The sequence below is a fragment of the Pseudorca crassidens genome, chromosome 15 (genome assembly GCF_039906515.1).
Source record: "Pseudorca crassidens isolate mPseCra1 chromosome 15, mPseCra1.hap1, whole genome shotgun sequence".
Lineage (NCBI taxonomy): Eukaryota > Metazoa > Chordata > Mammalia > Artiodactyla > Delphinidae > Pseudorca > Pseudorca crassidens.
In genome coordinates this window covers 8,456,620-8,479,239 of record NC_090310.1, presented here as the reverse complement: position 1 = coordinate 8,479,239, position 22,620 = coordinate 8,456,620, and the positions used below count along the sequence as shown (strand labels likewise).

The window sequence follows — 22,620 nt, the reverse complement described above, 5'->3', positions numbered from 1 at the left end:
CAGCCCGGCTCTCTCTTTGATCTCACCCAGCCCAGCAGAAACCTGGTGGGGGGGAAGCCCAGGGCAGCCTGCCTGATTAAAGCTGAGTCAATAGAGGGAATTTTCCATAATGAGATTGTGTGGGCAGTGGAGGCAGCTGCCCTGTCTCCCCACTTCACCCTCCCCAGCGGGTGGAAGGGGCTTGTCTGTCTGTCCAGCACACACCCTTCCTGCTGATAGCTCCTGGGAGGGCAGGCACATCACCACCCAACTTGGATTCTTCCAAGAGTTGGGCTGCCAGGGACTCAGAGCCCAGCCCTACCCTGGCCCCACTAGTAACCAGGCCCTGGCACTTAGTCCAGATGGTGAAACTGAAACCTGAAAAGGGAAAGAAATCTGGTCATACAGCTTCTAGCCCATCTTCCCCTTCCTCAGCCCAGCTCCCGGGTGTGAACCTGGGTGGGTCTGATCTTTTCCGGGAGGAGAAGCGGGTAAAGGACGTAATGAAGCTGATGACAGCACAGGGCCCCTCTGATTTTACTCCAGCCTCAGCCCTAGAGGCCAGCTTGGGAGAGTCCTCAGAGAGCAGGACACCTAGGGCGCTCTCTCTAGGACACCTCCCCAAGGCCATCTGGCTTGGCCCCTCCCCAGGACACAGAGATCACCACCTCCCTGGCAGCCCAGGCCATCAGTGACAGCTCAGCCATGAAAATGTTCTTTTGCAGTCTTCTCCCCGCAATCCCAAATCTCCACTGGAGCTCAGGCAACCACAGGGAAGCTGCCTGCTCCCTAGCTGGAAGGCTACAGCTCCCTGAAGGCCACTGAGGGCCCTAAAAAGGAACAGAGTGGGCTGAGTGGGTGCAGGGATTCCTTTGTTCCACCAGAACGCAGGGGAGGGGAGACTAAAACACTGCTTGCTGTTTGATATCAGTACTGGTCTATACAGGCTGCCTCCTGAGTTAAACTGGTCTGTAGTATTTTCAATGACCAGTACTGTGTGTTCTGCTCTATTCCACTGGTCTAGAATACGGGTCTGCATTGGTCTGTGTGTTCCCTGATGTATCCAGTCTGAATTCTTGGTTCCTCTATGGCCTGTCCTGGGCTGCAGTGGGCTGCACTGGTCTCATTTAGGCCATATTGCCTATACTGTGGGCCCCCCTGTAGGGAGCAGACAGCTGAGGCCTCTTTGTCCCTGGGGACCTGCCATCCAGATCCTCTGCTCTGGGAACCCAAATCAGAGCCAACAGGAATAAAGACAGGGCCCTGGCTTGATGGGCAGGAACCTAGGTGCCAGGTGAGTCCTTCCTATCCATTCAATGACAGAGCTGGACTCCAGGGCTTACAAAGTATATGACAATGTGGCCTTTGCAAATATTAACACACATCAAGTCTGGGCATATTGAGAGCGGTAACCAGGGACCTTTCCCACTGAGGTCCCCAGAGATGGAGGTGGTTAAAAAAATAAGTAGTGAGCTCCCCGTCAGTGCAAACACAAGCCGGGTTTCAATAAATATTCACAGATGGCTGCTTTGTGCCAAGCTCTGTGCTAGGCCATAGGGACACAAAGATGGACACAGCCCAGTCGCTGCCCTTGGAGAGCCCTCACTCGGCTAGGGAGCAAATAGTCACAGCAGGACAAGGGGAACACCGAGAGTGGTAACCAGAAGGTAAGGCTCTGGAAGCAGCGTGGAGGCACATCCCACAGTGGAGGTCAGGGAGAGCTTCACAGAGGAGGTGATGCTTGAGCCGCGTACTGCAAGATGAATGGAAGGGGAAGGGCATTCCAGGCAAAGGGAGCAGTCTGGGCCAGCATGTTCTTGGGTGAAGCCGAGTGCCGTGTTTCTGACGTACAGGGGGCTGGACAGGTTGCCCAGGACGCAGGTGCCAGCTAAGCTGCCTGGCTTTCTCCTGTGGACGGTGGACAGGCCCTCCCTCCCTTGCCTACCCCCAGACACCCCACCTTGGCTCTGGGAACTGGGCCAGCCCGCCCCCACCTCCGTTCCACAGCACAGTCTGAGTCCGCAGGGAAGGGGATCGCTCCAAGCCTGCCCAGGCACGGCTGCCCCCCGGCCAAACCCCGCAGCCCAGGGCTGGGGGCATCGGGGAGGAAGGGCAGGAGCAGGCCCAGGCTGTGTGCAGGCCAGGCTGCCCGTCCCTCCTGCAACCAGCCCTCCCCCCAGCCCAGCCAGACCCAGCCTGGGGGCTCTGGCCAGGACCTTCCTCCGGCTCCATCCGGGCGGCAGGAAGCTCCGGATGCTGAATAATTGAAAAGAAGGCTTTCAGCTTTCTCCCTCCCCACTGCAGCGTCTTCTCGAGGGTTGGGTAACAAACAGCAGTGCCAGCGCCTCCCGAGACAGACTCCAAGAAGGCAGGGAGGAAGCTTGCTCTGCTAATCCTCTCTGCCGGCCTGCCAGGCCTCTCCCCACAGCATCTTCTGACCCGCGAATACTGGTCTCTATGGGTCCGTGGGGGTTGGTATCTACTAGTCTTCACAAGTTGGCACTGATGTGGTACATTATCTACCTTATGTGTTCTGATTTATACCGATCTATACGTCTTCCTGGTTAACTCATGCCTGTAGTGGTTTAGACTAGCTGGCGTTGTTTATGAGTAGTACTAACAGTTAACACTTATACACAGAACTTACTACATTCCTGGGCACTGCTGCACTGTACATATGTTAATTCCTTCACCCCTAATGGTGGGGGTACTTATATTAACCCCAGTTTACAAATGAGGAAACTGAGCACAGAGGTCAAGTCACTTTAGGGCACACAGTAATGGATTTGAACCCAGCCTGGCTCTTCTGTCACTTGCTGATCCGTACAGATCTGTCTTGGTTAATGTGGACCGGGCTATCTCTGAGAGGCAGACCTTTCTTCAGGGCAAAGGCCACCAAAATCGAGGGCACCAGGCAGCAAGAGAGATCTTTTTGAAATGCAAAGCTGACTGTGACCTCCCCAGCTCAGCAGCCTTCACTGGCTCCCGATTGCCTGCAGGGTGTGGGCCTAGCTCCTCCAGCCCCTCCTGGCCCACTCTGCCTACCTGTGCATGAGCCCATGCTCTTCCTTTTTTCCTCTCCAAACCTTCTTCCCACATGCCCCACACTCTGTGCAAGACACCCTTCCTCCCCTTCTACATCTACCAGCTCCTACTTACGCTTCAAGAGTCCTCCTCCAGGAAGACCTCCCAGCTTTGATCCTCCCCAAACACATTCCAGCTCAGTTGATGTCTCTGCTGCATGTCTACCATCCCAGCACTTATCTTGCTACCTCACAGTGCTTCTCCCCCTGCATCTCCTCTGGTGAGCCTCAGACTGGCCACTCACCGAATAGCTGTGACATGAACGAGTGACCTGCCCCTAGAGCTGAGGGGCCATCTCCCAGTCCTGTGGCCCTTACTCCCCAGCTGCACCCCCTTGGGCAGGGAGCACAGGGAGGGCTTCTAGTTTGTTCCAGCCATGACCTGATTACCTTTGCCACCTCCCCACGCTTGTGTTCATGGGCTGGAGGTCTGGAGAAGGGTCCCCCCGGGAAAGGGAGGAGTTGACAGGAGAGCCCCCTCCCCAGGGTGCTCTGGGGACACATCCTCTGTGGTCAGGAGTACAGCCTGGCTTCAGGGCAGGGACTGGGGTGGGGAAGGGCCACACCCAGATTCCTTGGACACAGTGGAGATGGGTTTTCTTTGCCAGCTTCATAAAATATCTTGACAAAACCATTGTTGTTACACACTTATTTTTACAAAGACCCAGACTTAGTTTCACAAGCTAAGTGCCTGGTTTCACGTGTGTTTGTCAGTTCCATCACGTTTCTGACAGTTACAAAGAACTCTTTCCTCCAGGAAACTCCGGAGGCACGTCCCTCCCCAGCCCCTCTCCCCACACTGAGCTTTTTCTCTGGGCGGGCTCACCCTGTGTTAGTAGTCCCCACCTTCACGGGAAGGCTGCTCTCCATCATGCATCCCACTCCACCCTGACCCTCTTAATCCCAGGTCCCTGGACCTCGCCATACCCTTGCCTTCAGCCCGTGCCATCCCCTGCTTGGACTCCCCCTTCCTTAGACTCATCCTTCAAAGGACCAGTGTAAACACCCTTGCCTTTGTGAAGCCTTCCCTGACCATCGCAGGCAAAGGTCGACCCTCCCTGGTCTCGTTTTTGCTCCTGTAGCATTGGGGGGGGGAGGGGTAATCAGGATCTGTCTTCATAACAAGCTTGTCACTGAAAGAATGAACAATCCCACCACCTTATGAGCTAGGGAGTATTGTCCCCATTTTACAGATGAGAAAACTGAGGCTCGGGGAGGTTTGGTGACATTCCCTGATCACCCAGGGAGAACTGGTATAACCAGAATTCAAGCTCAAATCTTCTGATTCCCAACCCAATGCTCCTTGTTCCTGAGCCAGCGGGAGCAGCAGAGGGACCTTAGTGCCAAGAAGGTGGTTAAATTGTGTATGACCACAGGTCAAGAGTTTACTTGAAGTTGTAGGAACCTGTACCTTTGAGGGTGCAGAGGCCCCGAGTCCTGACATCATCACCGGGTAGGTGGGTCTCTGGCAGGCAGGGGTGGGGAAAGGAGCCCCCAGGGGAGTGAGTGCTGACCCTGGGGGAGACAGGTTCCTGAGCCCCAGGAGCAAAGGGGGCCCCTGGTTTGGTGCCATGGGGGCTGGAGGCTGAGACACTGAAAGTGAGTTGGGAGGGGTTTGCTGAGGCCAGTGGCGATGGGGAAAGGTGGCCCAGGTCATCCTTGCCCTGGGCTCCGGCCTCTGCCCTCTCCTCCCTCCACAATCAACAACCTTGCTTACCCTTGGGTCTCAGTCCCCAGCTATGTGATGACATCCCCCAATCAGACCCAGAGCTCAGCCATCTGGACATCTTCACATGGATGTCCAAGGACTCCTCACCCCCACCATGTCCAAAAGAGGACAGTCACCACTGACAAATAATCATCGCCATTTATGGGACATTCATTGTGTGCCAGGCACTGTGCTAGCATTTCACATGCATTAGTCCTTTACCACGACCCTACGAGGAGGGTGCTGTTGTTAGTTCCAATTCACAGGCAAGGAAACTGAGGCACATAGTTTAAGCCACATGATCAAGGTCACTCAGCTCATGAGTTCCCAAAGAGCACGGCCCTGTCTCCCCGCCTCAAACCATGTTCCCCGTGGCACAACGCAGTCTCCTTCTCAGACACATATGTGGTCCACTGTTCCCCTTCCCCAGACCTGGTCCAGTCACTACCACCCTTAGCATCCTACCCCTCTGAGCCCCGAGGTGAGTGATGATCTCATTAGCTGAGAGGCCTCTGTGTCTGTCAGCAGGCTGGACCCTGCAGTACAGATGGGCTATTTCCCCTTCAATTAATCTCTACCAGCAGGACTGGACTTGCAGGTACTGGCAGCCAGACTGTGTTCCATCCTGTCCTCAGCCAGGCCTGCTCAGGGGACCCAGGCTTGGGACTGAGGGAAGGAGGCAAGCCCAAGGACTCGGGAGTGAGGCTTGGAAGTCAGGGCTATGGCCCTTTAACCACTTCCTGGCTGTCAGAAGGGGAGATGCAACCCCGCCGCGCACCCCCGCCCCACCAGTCAGACAGCATTAAATCATGACTTAATCTGCGCATGGGTTTGACTGGCCCAGCATCTGGGCCTGCCCTTGGGACCTGACCCAGTGCTGGGGACAGCCTCAGGCTGAGCTCTGGGGGGAACTGGTGTGGTCCTGGCCACTGGCTACAGCAGCAGGAAGGAGGTGGGCTGAGGGCTTGGCGGTATACATACATAGTCAGTATTACCTAGATTTCCAGAGCAGGAGAAGACCTGTGGGGTCTTTGAGTCCAGTCTCTCATTGTCCACTGGGAAAACCAGGGTCCAGAGATGGGAAGAGACTCGCTCAGGGTCTCACAGCCAATCAGGGGTCAAGAAGAGACTTCCCATGTGCCACCCTGCCTCCAAAGAGACACAGCACCAATGTCCCCAAGGACCTTAACAAGTCAGGGTCAGTGTTATGTCTCCAGACCTCATAGCTGCCTGCTTGACCCCCAGAAGCCCCTCACCCTGAACACAGCCCAGTTTGCCCTCCATATTCCCCATCACAGTAAATGTCTGCACCATCCCCCTGGCCGCCCAAGCCAGAGACCCAGTGTTATCCAAGGTGCCTCCCTCCACCCCACACCCAGTCCGCCAACAGTCCTGCCCAGTCTGTCCATTTATTTCTTGAATCCTGGCCAGGGCCCAGCTGCTCTGGTGTCCCTGTCTCCAGCCCCCCTCACCCCTTCTGGGAAGCCTGCCCTGACCAACCAGGCGGAGATGCAGACACTCCTCAAATTCTCTCTTATCACACTACACCGCGATAACTACTGGTTTCCCAAACTAGCCTGTGAGCTGCCAGAGGGTCAGGATGGGGTCTTGCTTGTCTCCCAATCTCCAGCATTTGTTGCTGGGGGAGGCGGCGAGTAGATGCTGTGCGAGTGTCTGTTGTGTGAATATAATAGTTTATCTCCTATTTGAGCAGTTCCTGTAATGGGGAACTCACTCATCCTGGGATGAACTGCTTAGTTTTTTTAAAGTTTTGATGGTTAGGGAAAAAAATCCTACCTTGGACTTAGCTGAAGTCCACTCGAGATGGCTTCTCGGGCAGGAGTCCTGGCTTTGTCTTCTGGAATCACCCAGATTGGCTAGGCGTTTGCTCCCTTCAGTGTGGGTCAAGGTCCAGCACAGGTGAAACTTGTTAGAAATGCAAATTCTCATTGTTAGAAATGCACATTCTCAGAGCCCACCCCAGATCTACCCAATCAGAGATTTCAGGGGTAGACCAGTCATCTATGGTTTAACAAGCCCTCCAGGTGACTCTGCTGCCTAATAAGATTTGAGAACGGCTGCTGTAAAACCGGCTCCCAATTGCTGGTCCACAGATGGTCTATATCAGAATCACCTGGGGAACACTGACAATTTCACCCCCAGGGATTTTGATTCAGTAGGTCTAGGTAGGAATCACATATAAAATACAAGACACCCAGTTTAATTTGAATTTCAGATAAACAATGAATAATTTTCTTTTAGTATAAGGATGTCCCAAATATGAAATCCAAATTCATTTAACTGTGCATCCTGTATTTTTATTTGCCAAATCTGGCGACCCAACCTACTTCTCTTTTATTAAATAAATTTACTTATTTTATTTTATTGATTTTTGGCTGCTTTGGGTCTTCGTTGCTGTGCGCGGGCTTTCTCTAGTTGCGGCGAGCGGGGGCTACTCTTTCGTTGTGGTGCACAGGCTTCTCATTGCGGTGGCTTCTCTTGTTGCGGAGCACAGGCTGTAGGCATGCGGGCTTCAGTAGTGGTGGCACACAGGCTCAGTAGTTGTGGCTCACGGGATTAGTTCCCGGACCAGAAGCTTGAACCTGTGTCCCCTAGCATTGGCAGGCGGATTCTTAACCACTGCACCACCAGGGAAGCCCAACCCAACCTACTTCTAACAAGCTTCCCAACAGATTCAGCCAGGTTTGGCCTAAATCCTTTACAATCCTTCAAGTGTCTGAAGATCGGGACTCTGACCGCTTGGATATTCTTATCATCACCTCCCCATTCTGGACATATTTTTGGTGACGTAGCCTAAGATGGCATGTACTTTTGGCAGCCACATCATGATACTGACTCAAATTGAGCCTGTGACCACTGCAAACCCCTAAATCCTTCCTAAATATGCTGCTTCTAAAGTATGTCTACCTCATTCCAATTTTAGAAAGTTAATTTGGGACCCAGCTTCAGGATGTGGCATTTCTCACTGTCCTGTTTCACCTTCTTAGACTCCTTCCATCTTTTCAGTCTGTTGAGTCCTTTCAGATTCTGATTCTGAACTTATGAGCCTTCTCAAGTGGTGTCCTCAGTGAATCTGATCATCAGGTTATCAGAGTTCCATCCAGTCAGTGGTGAACATATCAGATCAGATGTGGGTGAAGACAGAGCCCTGTGGTGTTCCACTAGATACCCCCATCTAATGTGACATTGACCCATTAATCAGCTCCCTTTGAGCATAGGTTAATCTATCCACCAAATGAAACACTACGGAACGTTAGTTCCCACCAGCACAATGTCTCTTTCTTCTTATGAAATCTCACAAGGATTCCGTAATAGATAATATCAGATACCCCACAGAGAGACTCGGTGCCTGTCGTAACTAACTCCCTGGTCTGCTGGTCCAGCAACCCTGACTTGGAAAGAAGTGGGCTCAGTGTGCAATGACTTATTCTTAGGGTCCTGGGCTCTCCTCTAGGGGTTCAGGGGTCATTCTTTCAACAACGTGCTTCTGATTCCTGCCTGGCACCCTCCATCACCAGGTGAAATTGCTAGAATCCACCGTCTGTCCTAGTGAAAATCCAGACAGCATCTGCCCTGTCTTCACATTCCTCTCCTTTCCTTCAGTCACTCCTGAAAGATTGCCTTCAGCAGCCTAGCCATCTTACCCAGGCATTCTCCCAGTGCCAGGGATAGGATTTCTCAGGGTCTGGAGATCTGAGTGCATTCAGAACTGCTCCCACCAGCTTCCCCTCCCCTGCCCTCAAGGAGCTCAGGCCAAGTTTTAGGCTGGGGAGCCTCTCCCACATCAGAGGGAAAGCATGCAGAGCAGCATTACTCAGAACCTGGCTCCATGGGCTCTCACTGGGACCCAAGCACTTTGTCCCCACACCCTCAGTGCACCTCCTGAGTTGCCAGGTGCTGGGTAGGCTCTGGGGAGCCAGAATGAACGGATGGTCCCCTTCACTCAAAGGGCTAGAACAGTGGTCAGATGCAAACAATAAATTGAGCCTCAGTATCTAAAGAGATGAGGACAAAAGCTGTGGGGGCACAAGGAGGGAATGACTCATCCTTCCTCAAAAGCAGGGAAGGCTTCCCAGAGGAGGTGACATTTGGGCTGGGCCCAGAAGGCTGTGCCGGAGTTCCCCAGGTGGACAGAGGAGGAAATGGAATTCCAGCACAGGGGAACCGCATGGGCAAAGGCACAAAGGAGTGAGAGCACATGTTTGGGGGCAGATGACCCAGGCTGAGGGGCTGGATGTTGGCTACAGGATGCGGTGTGGCACGGGATGAAGTTGTAAGATAGCCTAAGGCAAAATGCAAAGATGTCTTGCAGGCTGTATCAAGGACTGCCCAGCATTCCTCTGTCCCACCTCCCTTTTTGCCTCCTCCTTGTTCTACCCCGGGGCGCTGGGCTCCACATGTTTCAGGCACTTTGCTGGCCCTAGGAGTTGAGGCTAAACTGCCCTCAGCCCTCAGGGGGAGCCAGACCTGTGTGCCCACAGTGAAACAGTGAGTGGCTAGAGCTCCAGGAGGGTCACACCAGCCAGAGCGGGGAGGGGGAGCTTCCAGAAAGTGGGGAGGCCAGTGAGCAGTGATTTTGAGGTCATGCAGGAGTCAGGTGCAGAGCATCCCAGGGAAAGGGAGCAGCAGGAGGAAAGGCCTAGATGCAAGAGGGTTGGAGAATCTGTGTGGGAGCAGCAGGGGACGGCTAGTCCAGGAGACAGGCCATGTCACGACTTGAAGCCAGAGTGACAGGAAGCCACTAGAAGCTATTAATCAGGGCATGATTTGCTGACTTGCTCCTGGACCAGTCTCCCAGGTTGCTGTTGGAAGATGAACAGAAAGAGGTCGGGGAGGGTGGGACAGACAGGATGCTGAGGCCAGAGTGGACCAGAGGGAGAGGCTTGAACTGAGGCGGTAACGAGAGAGGAGGAGATGGATAAACGTGAGCAAGGTTGAGCAGAGGGAATGAGGGACCAAACTTGATGCTGGTGAGCTGTGGGGGGCCAGGACAATGGGGTTCTCCAAGCTCCACGCGTGTCCCTGGCTGGAGGCCGTAAGCTATGCATTGGAGCCAAGGCAGGTAGCAAGCAGGGATCCCAGAGCTTTGTGTGGGGCTTGGTGAGTGGGTGATGCCTGTGGGGCACCCTAGGAGAAGGCCTGGTGGAGCTGGGGTGCAGGGCTGGGCTGGGGACAGACGGGAAGCAGGGTTAGAAGAACAGCTTTGCTCTGTAAATCCCCGAGAACCCTCCTCTTCTGAAGAATCTGGATGACGCTTCCCGGCACAGGTCGGGAACAAAGGCTCAGAGAGGAGTAGTGACGTCGTCAGGGTCACAAAACAAGGAGTAGAGAAGCCTGACCTAGAACTCAGACATGTGCGGGGATGGACATATGAAAGGAGCTTGTGTTCTCATTACCACTGTCACCTCCTGTCACTGTCCCCTTCAGAGCCTTTTTCCTCTCACAGTCCCCTTCTCTTCTCTGCCTTTCAGACTCCATGGCTCTAAACACCCCTCACCCCCCAGCACTTTGAGGCCAGTGAGGGGAGTATGTGTTTGGGCGGGGGGGTTGTACCGAGGGAGGGCCCCATCTGGGATGTCCAGACATGCCCAGTTCCTTCTCTTCTCACCTCCCTCCACCCCTTCCCTCCCTCCCATCCCACTCCCTGGGAAGGAGGCCTCCCTGTTGCTTAGCAACTAGCAGAGCCTTGGAGAAAGGAAATGGAAATAGCTCAGGAGGTGCCTCCCCTCTGCTAAGATAAGTCCTCGGAGTGTGTGTGTGCGCGCGCGCGCGCGCGCACGCGTTTATACATGCGCAGGGGGCATGTAGGCACATGCTCTACTTTGGGTCTAGCATGAAGCCACAGCTTCTCACCTCCCAAGCCATGCTGCCTCCTACCCCATCCCAAGCCGGCAGGAGGATGCGGCTGCCTGGAGAGTTAATGTCAGTGCCACTTTTGGTCACATCCTCAGAAGCAGTGTTCCCAGAACAAAGGAGGAGACAGTCCTGTGGGCTTCCATCAGGCCCCTACCTGGAATGGACTTTGGAAAAGTTAGCCAAATCCAAGTGGGAACTGAAAACTGCATCTGAGGTGGGAATGGAGTTGAGCCTGGAGAAGGTTCCATCTTCCTGTCTCGGCAGGGCTCTCCCAGAGCAGCCTGGGAGGGGGGAGCACATGTGGTCTGTGACTCCAGGGACCAGAGCCAGGAGAATGGGCACTGGGGAGTGAGAGGAGGGTGTTAAACTGAGCCTGAAGGAAAAACAAGAATAAAACCAACAAATTTCCCCAGAGACCGACTTGGTTGCCTGGGGAGCTGCCAGCAGGCGTGCAGGCAGGGGCCAGGCATTGGTACAAGGCAGAGAGGGTTGTCCTGAGTGGTACTAGGTCCCTGGAGATGAGAAGGTTACTTAGAGCCCATCTAGTCCGGCCTGAATCCACCCGCCTTACAGATGGAGAAAGCCCAGTGTCCGTCCGATTCCCCCTCATGCCCTGGGGTGTGACCCAAAGGTGCAAACCTGCCACCAGCCCGGCTCTGCAGCATGAGGCGAAGCGGATTAGAGCCGTGAGTGGTCCTTTAAATCTCCAGGATTAACCCGCGCCGAGAGGAGCTTAGCAGGTGGCCGAGAAGTGACCATCCCGCCGGGTGTCTGTTTCTACCCCGCAGGGCCGAGGCCAGCAGCTCCGGGAGCAGCCACCATGTCCTCCACAGTGAACAACGGGGCCGCCAGCATGCCGTCCCCGCCCGACGCGGCGAACGGCTTTCCGCAGCCGGGCGCTTCGTCGGGGGCCTGGCCGCGGGCGGAGGAGGAGCTGCGCGCCGCGGAGCCCGGCCTAGTGAAGCGCGCGCACCGCGAGATCCTGGACCACGAGCGCAAGCGGCGCGTGGAACTCAAGTGCATGGAGCTGCAGGAGATGATGGAGGAACAGGGGTGAGTCGTGAGGGGGCGGGGCCGGGGCGGGGCACTGGGGGCGTGGAGGGAACCAAGGGCGGCGCCGGGGCGGAGCCAGCGTTGGGACCCGGGAGCCTGTAAGGTCAGAATCTGAACCACTGCAAGCCCAGCCGAACTTTCATTCATTTATTAGTTTATTCTACCAGTAAGCCATCTTGAACTCCTGCTCTATGTCAAGCTCTGACCTGGGCTCAGATTCGGAGAAGCCAAGGAGACACAGTCCATGCCTTCCAGAAATATCCAGCCCAGTGCAGGAGAAAGGCCTGTAAACATCAATGATAAATCAAAGCCTCAGTTTCCCCTTCTATAAAATGGGTGGATCGAGCTGCCTGCTCTCTGCCAAGCAGATGCTGCAGCCAGGCAAGAAAGTACAGTGGGCCCCTACTGTGCGTGAGGGCTGCCTGTGGTTTCAGCAAAGAAATCCCACCCTGGAAGCTTAGGTTTCACCCTATCTAGTTCAGAACCAGCCACAGGGGCACACAAGTGTGCCAGGCACTGTTCTGGGCAACGGTGGACCCCAGAGCCGAATCAGAGTCACTTCCTCAAAGACCACCCTTCCAACCCCTATTCCTTCCCCATCTCAGAAGGGAAACAAACATGTTAACAACCAACTCCACCATAAGACAGATTAGAATCATGGTTATAGGACAGGACAGGAGAGGGTCAAGTGCTTCAGGAGCTCAGAGGGGAGATTATGAGAGAAGACATTTGAATGGGCCTTGAAGCACGTGTAGGAGTTCGTCAGGCTGAGAAGGAGGGGCTGCGCATTCATCAGTAAGGATTTAGGGACCTCCCCCTGAAAATCCAGTGGAGACAGGACAGCCCTCACACGTGGAGCTGGAGGCAAAGAAACAGAGAACAAAGCCATTCCCGTCTGTGCAGCTCCAAGGAAAGCTGGTATTCCCAAGCCTCCCTTTTGCATCTGCCCTGAGTACTTTGAAACTACTGGGCCGGCTGTTGAGGGAGTCAGAGTGGGGAGCAGGGCCCGCCCATCAGGCTTGCACTGTCAGTGAGCTGAGAAATCAGAAATGCCCAGTGCACTAGGGCCTGGAGCCACATGGGGACAGACAGCCTGTGGACGGCAGTCCTTCCAAACCACATCTTTGTCTGTTCATCCAGGCCTCCTGGGCTCCCTAAGAGGCAGCCAAGACAAGGCTCACTGTCCCTTTGGAGCCCAGAAGACACTGAGGCTCAGACAGAGATAGTCACCACCACCCAAGGCCCTCAGGAAGGCAGGGCCAAGGCTGCCAGGCAGGGCCGCTTGTAGGAAAAGAAAGGGGCACGGGGACTTGGTGTTCACCGCCAGGTGGGGACCAGTTGGGGGTGCGGCGGGTCCCTGCAGAGAGGGATGGATGGGTGGAAGGCTGCTGAAGACAGACAGAAAGGAGGCTTCCAGCTGGCAATGAAAACAGGTTTGATGAGCTGTGGATGTGGCCAAAGAAATGAGATCCCAAGGGGCAGGGTGGAGTAGCGGGTGGGGAATGGAGTATCCTTCTGCAGAGAAAGTCCCAGACCTTAATTAAACCTGCAATTCCTGCTGAATTGGGAGACTCGAGAAGTGGAGGGAGTGTGGGAGTGGCTGGGAAACAGGATTACTGGGACAGCAGAGAACCAGCCTTCCCTGCTTCATTCTAGGAAAACACCCCTTTCCCCTCCCAGAGCCCCGCCCCTTCTCCGTCACAGGGCCCCGCCCCCTTCCTAAGCCCCTTCCTCTTCACTGAACCTTCCCCTTCGGAAAGGCCTCCCCCTCACAGAGCCCCAACCTTTCAGGGGCCTTCCCTCCCCAACCGCCCCACCCCGCCGGTTGAATCTCCCCCTGCACTGGGAGGCTTATTATCCGACGAGGGCAGCCTCGGTGGAGGGGGACGGCATTTGGCCGTGTCCTTGGTGTCCGTCCCCTGGCATCAAGGACTTACGCCTCTCTAGGAAGCACCCATCAGGCCTCCAAATGTTCCGTCAGGGGCCCTTCCCCCACCCAAGCTCTCACTCCAAGTGGTCCTTAGACTGGAGTCTCCCACAAAGCTAGCTCTCAAGTTACCATCCACCTCCCCTCCCCATCTCTTAGCGGCTGCGCTGTCGGTAGAGGGCACAGCCACTCTGGAGCCCAGCAGTCCGGGCTTCCAGCCCTGGCCTGTGACCTTGGGCAAGTCACAGCTACTGGCCTGTTAAATAGGGAGTTGTTCTGGGAATTCCTTGGCCGTCCAATGGTTAGGACTCCACGCTTTCACTGCTGAGGACCCAGGTTTCCATCTCTGTTTAGGGAACTAAGATCCCGCAAGCCGGGGCAGGGGGTGGGGGTGGGGGGATAAATAAATAAATAAAAATAAGAATAAAAAGTTTAAAAAGGGCTTCCCTGGTGGCGCAGTGGTTGAGAGTCCGCCTGCCGATGCAGGGGACACGGGTTCGTGCCCCGGTCCGGGAAGATCCCACATGCCGCGGAGCGGCTGGGCCCGTGAGCCTGCGCGTCCGGAGCCTGTGCCCCGCAACGGGAGAGGCCACAACAGTGAGAGGCCTGCGTACCGAAAAAAAAAAAAATTTTTAAAGGTGGGGGAGAGTTGTTCCGAGTGTCCTGTGGACTAAGGAACATGCAGGGCTCCCGCATGCGGAGCCAATCCCCAGAAAGTGCTCCACAAACACTAGAGACCTTTGCTCTGTTATAAAATCCAGCCATTAATATCCATTCCTAGAAACGCTGGGTCATTCGCATTTATTTACCAGCTTCTCAAACATTTGACAAATATTCCCACTAGTCACAGGAACACACATTCTTTGGCCCTGTTAAAAAGAAATCCCTTCCTTAATATTGATGGATGGCAGCTAATTCACTGGTGATTGACGCTGCCTTCGGAGTCATCTTCCTGGGCAGCCTCCACGTGCAGCCGGCAACCACCTTGGGGGTGGGGATAGCGCCCCCAGCCTTTGGGACGTGATGCTCCAGCTCCGGCCCCAGACATCCCCCCACATCCTACCCATGCCCCTTCCTATGAGGACACTCGAGGTGGACAGAGCACGGCTCTGCCCCTAGCTGGGTTTGGAGCTTTGAATCCTCCCTTCTCCCTGTTCTGTTTCCTCATCTGTAAAATGGGAATAGTAAGGCCACCCACCCCCCTCAGAGCTGTGGTGAAGATCAAATTAATGATTGAGGAAGTAATTATCTAGGAAATGCCGGATCTGGGCAAAGACAGGCAGAATGAAACATTTTCAACGCTGGGACCCTCTTTTAAAATGCATTGTCGGGGGCTTCCCTGGTGGCGCAGCGGTTGAGAGTCCGCCTGCCGATGCAGGGGACACGGTTTCGCGCCCTGGTCCGGGAAGATCCCACATGCTGCGGAGTGGCTGGGCCCGTGAGCCATGGCCGCTGAGCCTGCGCGTCCGGAGCCTGTACTCCGCAACGGGAGAGGCCACAACAGTGAGAGGCCCGCGTACCGCAAAAAAAAAAAAAAAAAAAAAAATGCATTGTCGGGACTTCCCTGGTGGCGTAGTGGTTAAGTGTCCACCTGCCAATGCAGGGGACACAGGTTCGAGCCCTGGGCCGGGAAGATCCCACATGCCGCGGAGCAACTAAGCCTGTGCGCCACAACTACTGAGCCTGCGCTCTACAGCCTGCGAGCCACAACTACTGAGTCCACGTGCCGCAACTACTGAAGCCTGCACGCCTAGAGCCCATGCTCTGCAACAAGAGAAGCCACCGCAATGAGAAGCCATGCACTGCAACTTAGAGTAGCCCCAGCTCGCCGCAACTGGAGAAAGCCCTCGTGCAGCAGTGAAGACCCGACGCAGCCAAATTAAAAAAAAAAAAAAGAAATGCATTGTCCCCTCCCCCCACCCCCAGAGGGCAACCCAGGAAGTCCCCAAGCAAAAATGAATTTGGCACATCCTTTCCGAAGAGTGAAGCGGCAACGAGGGAGCCAGATCGGCTTGGGAAGCAGTGGAGCCAGTAGGCTGCGGCGCTGAGACAGGCAGCCTTGCCCTGCCTACCCGCTTCCCCTGTCCAAGCCCTTGACTTTTAGCCAGCCAGGCCTCCTGCGTGGCCTTAAGTTGGCAGGTGCTGCCACATCCTCAGGGAGTGGGTGATTTGGATGCCGGCCTCCCTCTCCTCAGCCTTTGCCTCCTGGGAGAGCAGAGGGGAGAGGCCCAGGTGATTCCTGACCTGGGACCACGCTGACCTGGGAGGGGTCTAGGGTAGAAAAAGGCAGGGTGCCTGGGACGACTAGACCCTCTGTCCCCACAGCTCTGGGACAAATAATCCTCAATCAGCTCCATTTATGGGCACCTACTACGTGCCAGGCACTGCGCAAAGTGCTTTATACGCACTATCTCCCTTAATCCTGTGACGACCTTGAAAGGCAGGTTACTGTCCCGTTTCACAGATGGAGAGGCTCAGGCTAAGAGAAGTATGCGGACTTGTCCAAGGTCACAGAGCTAGAAAGTGGGGGCGCTGGGATTCGAACACAGGACGGCCTGGCTCTTCTGCCTCTCCTCGTAACGCCTGTGGCCTCAGCTGAGAGGTGCGAGGGGAGAGGAGACTCCAGGTGGTGGTGACACTTGAGACCGCTTCGCCCAATAACCAGATGTCCTCCCTGGGTCCCAGCTTCTCCCAGCAAGAGACCCCGGCACATAGAGGGGTCCTACTGAGTCAGTTCAGTCCAGCAACAGCGGCCCCCCCCAACAGCAGGTGCTGGCGTTAGTCACCTCGCCTTACACCTGCCGGCTCTGGGATGAGCCCTAAGTCCCTGCACACGTCCTGCTCCGGGTCTTCATGAAATCCTGGGCTTCGCTCCCACCTCCCAGCCTTCACGTGCTCTGTAGATCCCCGGGCGTGCGGCTTGGACCCTGGCCTGAAGCCCCTCCCATACAGCTGGGGGTCTGGCCCAGCCTGGCTCTCGGTCCACCTCCTTCCTGACCCTGCCAGGTCCCAGGCCCCCTGCCGATGGCCCAGCCAGCTGGTGTCTCCCTCCCAGGGGTCTCTGAGTTTGGGGCTCGGCAGTGCTGAAGGGCCAGTACTGTTTTTCTCTGTGCTGGTGACAATGACAAGCTGGTCTCCTGAGGAGAAGGTGAGATGGAAGCAGTTCCTCTGAGCCTCCACTGCTCAGAAAAGGACCAAGGATGTGACTCAGGGGATGTTTACAGCAGGAGGGATTCCCTCCTTCAGAGCCCGGTGACCGAGGGCTCTGTCCTGCCCAGCAAGCAAGGCCTAGGGACCTCCAGCTGAATGCTAAACAGGGACCAAGGCGGACACGTACAAGCCAAGGCCCAGGGCTGGTGAAGCTGGGCCAGTGGTGTCCGCACAGCAGGACCTGAGACACACACACTCCTGCGGAAATGGTGGGGGTCGGAAGAGACGGGCTCCTCCCCCTGCCAGGCTGGACTCCATCCTCCCTATGGGGAGGGATAAATTAGGAGATTGGGATTAACATATACACACTACTATATATAAAATAGATAACCAAGGGCTTCCCTGGTGGCGCAGTGGTTGAGAATCTGCCTGCCAATGCAGGGGACACGGGTTTGAGCCCTGGTCTGGGAAGATCCCACATGCCGCGGAGCAACTGTGCCCGTGAGCCACAACTACTGAGCCTGCGCGTCTGGAGCCTGTGCTCCGCAACAAGAGAGGCCACGATAGTGAGAGGCCCGCGCACCGCGATGAAGAGTGGCCCCCGCTTGGCGCAACTAGAGAAAGCCCTCGCACAGAAACGAAGACCCAACACAGCCAGAAAAATAAATAAATAAACAAATGTGGGGTTTAAAAAAAAATAAATAAATAGATAACCAAGAAGGACCAGCTGCATAGCACAGGGAGCTCTACTCAGTGTTTTGTAATAACCTATAAGGGAAAAGAAGCTGAAAAAGAATATATATACGTGTATATATAACTGAATCACTTTGCTGTACACCTGAAACACAACATTGTAAATCAACAATAGGTCAATTAAAAAAAAGAAAAGAAAAAAAAGGTTAAAATGGTGAAAATAATCCTCCCTATAGTGGGCCGCAGAGGTGCCCAAACCTATAGAGGGTGACACCCCAGCTGGGGGTCAGGGGACACATGGTTAAGAAGCAGGTAGTGTTCCTCTCCTAACCCCCCTACCGACATATTCAACCGGTTCCGAGTCCCAGCCATTCTCCCCACCAGATGGTATTGCGTCCACTTCTTCCCCTCCAACCTCACGCCCACGCTCTAGCTCTGACCTCAGCACCTCCCCCCTGAACCCCTGCCGTAGCCCAGGGCCGGCCTCCCTCTCCTCCAGCCACACGGCCACCAGAGCCATCTCTCCAAAATGAAAATTCCACCTTTGAACTCTTCAGTCCTCTCCATCACCATCTACTCATTTATCAAACATTTTTGAATGCCACGTGTGGCAGGCAAGGTGCCAGGTGCGAGGACACAACAGCAATTCAGACAGACAAGGTCCCTGCCCTCAGGGAACTCCCAGGCCAGTGCAGGCTGCAGAGGAGTCAACGGATGATGACTAGCACACGAACCACCTGCCAGGAACCGGGAAGCTCGGTTTGCTATGGAAACACAAACACAAACGTTGACACCTAACCTGGTGGGGGGGGGGTGGGAATCCATCCTGCTGTAAACATGCCATGAGTCACATCTTTGTGCTTAGCCACGGTTACTCCCCAGAGCAAACCTGGAAGTTAATTTATGAGTCAAAAGCTGTATTCATTTTCCTTTAAGCCTTTTGAAAAGAATTGCCAAATTGCTCTCCAAAAAGGTAGGGTCAATCCCAAATGCTTGCTGAAGGAGAGGAAGGAAGGAGAAAAGAGATGGGGTCCCTGAGAGGGAACAGTGTGGCATTTTCATGGACAGGCTGAGTGGGCCGGGCTGTGCACAGAGGGTGGATGGTCAGATGACAAAGAAGACGGGACCTCGGTTCCTATTTGGTCACCATATTTTCTGTCCAGGACGATGACCTGCAGCCCAGGAAGGGGAGAGGGTGGGAGCCTGGGACCCCAAGACTCAACCAGCAGCGTCCACTGGATCCAGCTGCGTGTGCTGGGCCCAGGGCCGGGGGCTGGGTGAGCACAGAACCCCCCCACCCCGGGAGCAGCGTGGACATCTGTCACAGTGGTGGTGTGAGAGAGATTACAGCCAAGCCCAGGGTGTGGGAACAAGGATGAGGGGTAGATAATTCTGGGCTTTGGTCCCTAGCCTCAGGGAGGGAGGGAGAGCGGAGTAGAGAAGTCGGGAGCTTCCATCCAAGGCCCAGACTCCATCCACCCCCCATCCCAAGCTGGGAAGCAATGGATCTACCCCTGGGATCCTGGGCCAGCCACCTGGCAGCCTAGACCTTACCGAGGCGGGGATGCGCTGAGGATCTCCCCAGGCTACTGTGAGGATCAGAGGTCCCTGAAGCAGGAAAGCAGAAAAGGCCATGTATGTGTCCAGGCCACGGGTCTCACTTTGTCCCCTAAAATGTCTCCAGAGAGTGACTGCAGCCGGGACGTGGGAGGGAGGCCTGCCCTGGGGTGGGGGAGGGCCAGGAGGAAGGGCCCCGTCTCCCCTGGTGGGTCTCCCCACTTCTGGGAGCAACACTTCCTGTAGTTTATGTGTTTGTTTGGCTGGTAGTTTGTTTGTTTAGTTGATTGGTTGGCTGAGTTGGTGCAAAACGGGTAGGCCTTGAGCCTCCCCAGCACTGAGAATCTTGGTGGTGGTGTGACCTTGGACAGGTCGTTGCAAGCTGGAAAGTGCCCACGTGACTGAGGGCTGGGGGGATGGGCTGGGGGGCAGGCAGCTGGGGAGGAAACCAAACCCAAGACAGCAGTTCTCATCTTCCCTGTGCCCCACAGGTACTCAGAGGAGGAGACCCGGCAGAAGGTCAGGACTTTCCGGCAGATGCTAATGGAGAAGGAGGGAATGCTCACCAGGGAGGACCGGCCTGGGGGCCACATGTGAGTGCTGCCTGGGTGGGCAGGGCACAGAGAGAGTGCAGGCTCAGGCAGCAGCTGGGGGCCAGAGGGGCCTTTCCCAGGGATCCCTAAGTTGGTCGGGGCTGGAGAGGGGAGAAAGAGGAGAAGGAGGACAGGGCATGGGTCTTGCCCACTGGAAGCTCTGGCCTGGCCCGGGGCACGAGCAGGAGCCGTTGGGCACCTGGGCATCCCCGAGGCCCTCTCCCTGGGCCCTGGGTTCTATCTATCGCCCAGCGGTAGGGGAGGCACCCCAGATCTCAGCTCAGGGAAGGCTGCGTGCGAATCAGGAACTTGAGAAATGTTCTCACCCTCGTGTTGTCCGTGGCGGGTAGGCTAGTCCCTCTGCCCCAACTACTACCACCTATGAAGTGGCCTCCGGAGCAAGCACAGACTCTGGAAAATAAGAACTAACGCACCAATGCCATTGCTGGCTTAGCCAAAGGCTAATCGGGTACAGAGAGCATGGGCTCTGCGGCGGTCACATCTCTGCAGCTGTCACAGGACAGGAGGAGCACTGAGGTGCTGTGGCCCCCCGGGGGGGCTTTGGATCAAACAGGGAAGTTACAGGGAGGCAGACTTTGTCTCAGATTACAGGAGAACCGTCAGCCACTCAAAACCATATGAAAGGGAGCAGCTGCCATAGGAGGGCGGGGACTGCAAGTGTCCAGGCCTGGCTGGATGATGGCATCTTGCTGGGTCCCTAAGTCCCTGTGCACCTTTACTGGCACAAAAATAAAATGACAGCAGCACCTTCTGAGCGATTTTCCTGTTGCCGTTGTCTTGAGGGCAAACGGCATGCCAGGAGTAGATGGACCTCGACGGGCAGCGGGGAAGCCCTTTCTGCAGAAATTCTGGACTGCTGGGGGATCCCGGGTTGGGGTGTCCCCTCCTAACCCCACTCAACCTCACCTCTCTGGCTTGAGTAGGAACATAAGCAGAGTCAGGGGGACTTCCCTGGTGGTCCACTGGTTAGGACAACGTGCTTCCACTGCAGGGGGCGCGGGTTCGATCCCTGGTCAGGGAACTAAGATCCCACGTGCTGCACAGCGCGGCCAAAACGAAAAAAGAAAAAAAGAAGAAGCAGAGTCACGGCAGCCTCGGGTTTGTAGGGGGCCCGTGGGTGATCTGGGGGAGCCTGGCTCAGCGGGCCTGCTCTCTCCTCCCCGGAGGTGGGAAGAAGTCATACCACCACCACCTCCTTCTCTCCAGCTTCCCAGAACCCACAGCACCCCTCAACAACGGCTGTGCCCACCTCACTGATGCCCGAAGGTCCCCACCACCACCCAGCAGGGCGAGCCCCTCCCTCCCTTCCCTTCTCAAACTTCCCGACAACCAGATTCTCCCGCTGCTGTCCGCACCACCTCCAAACCCACCAGGTCCTGCCTTTCTGACCTGTGTCCCCCCAGATCCCCCCAGGGCTCCTCTGGAAAATCAGCCACCCTTTCCTCTTCCATCCAGTGTGAGGGCGGGAGGCCTCGTCCGGAATCTACCTTTGCCACCTTCTCTGGGCACTTCCAGCGATAACCGCCCCTCCAGCCCAAACCTGCCATCCTGCCTGCCCTCTCCTGGGCTCCTTCTTAATCTACTCCCTGTCCTTCCTCCCGCTTCCAGCCCACATGTGTCTCCTTTTTCCACCACATTTCTGCAGAGCACGTGGTACACGTTGTCTCCACTTCCTTAAGCCATGGAGGTCTGGCTTCTTGCCCCCATGACTCCGGTGACCTGCCTGGGCCGTGGCTGCCTGAGCCCTCCTTAGCATGGCCCGGGCTCCTCTGCAGGCCTGGCCTCTCTCTGGCGCATGCCACCACTGTACTTCCCCAGTGGAAACCTGCTTTTCCCCCTGGCTTCCAAGATTCAGTTCTTTGTGAGTTTCCTCCTACCTCTCTGATGGCTTCTGCTCCTCCCTCACTTCTGCCCACTTCTCAGATGTTGCCTCCCCCCAAGGATCTGTCATGTCCTCAGGTCTCTCCCCCAGGTCTCCCTTCCCTCTTCTTCCTGGGGAATCTCATCCATCCCCCAGCTGGAACGCTGCCCTGGTAGTGGATGACTTCCAAGTCTTTTCCAGAAGTCCCGATCTTCTCTTTCCTGGAATGAATGAATGAATGAATGAATGATGCAGTTAAGAACTGGGACACATTAGGAAGGATGTCATGGAGAGGTTGCGGTGTCCATCATCAGAAGGAAAGTCCTTGAAGGTCTGTGCTGGACGCCGAACCCTGCGCTGAGGGGGTGCTATGAGGGGGGCGGGGGTGGGGGGAGGGAAAGACTGCCCCTGCTCCCTGGGTGGAAACACAAACCTCCAACCTGAAACCAGGAATTACTGGCAGCCGTGGACAAGAAGAGACAATGTGGCCACTTGAACAACTTAGTCTCAAGCTCTGTGCGTGTTTGGTGGGGGAAGAGAGACAGGCTAGGGTGGTCGGTCAGGAAGGGTTCCTCGGAAGAGGCAGTGTCAGGAAGATTTGACAGTCAAGGAGGACTCCTGCTCTGGAAGCAGAGGAGAATATAGACTTGGCAGGGTCCTGGGATCCTACTAGAATATTAGAAGACATTGAGGACAAGTTCGTTACCAGTTTTGTTTACTGCTGTATCCCTGGTGCCTAAAACAGTGCGGTTTGCCCAATCTCCCCCAAAGCCTCAGTTTCCTCCTTTACACAGGGAAGGGTTGAGACCAGAAGCCGCCTTCTAGCTCACACAGCCAAAATGGTGTGAAAATAGCATTGCAAACAGTGACTGCAGCAGTGATGGTGGCCTGGATTACTCTCGGGCTGGGAAGAGTTGTCTGTGGTGCTGAACCCAAGGCCAGAGGCAGAGAGGTGACAGAGGGCTAGCAACAGATTGGTCATATGCCTTCCTGTGGACCTGGCATCCGACCAGGTCTTCAGTTCTCAGTTCAGAGTACAGGCTAGTGGAGGGAGAGTGTGTGCTCTGGCATCAGACACCCCACCTGTCTTAACCTCTAAGTTCAATATTAACCCCCTG

The 22,620-nt window shown here is 55.5% G+C and overlaps 1 protein-coding gene across 1 annotated transcript in view; it reads left to right on the top strand.

Annotated features, from left to right (window-relative positions):
- SRRM3 (serine/arginine repetitive matrix 3) overlaps window positions 1-22,620 on the top strand; it is a 55,384-nt gene that overhangs the window by 9,391 nt on the left and 23,373 nt on the right. The window contains exons 2-3 of the mRNA XM_067705849.1: window positions 11,436-11,700; window positions 19,519-19,620. Of these exons, the coding sequence (XP_067561950.1) occupies window positions 11,468-11,700; window positions 19,519-19,620 (335 nt within the window). The 5' untranslated portion in view covers window positions 11,436-11,467. The remainder of the gene's footprint in view (window positions 1-11,435; window positions 11,701-19,518; window positions 19,621-22,620) is intronic.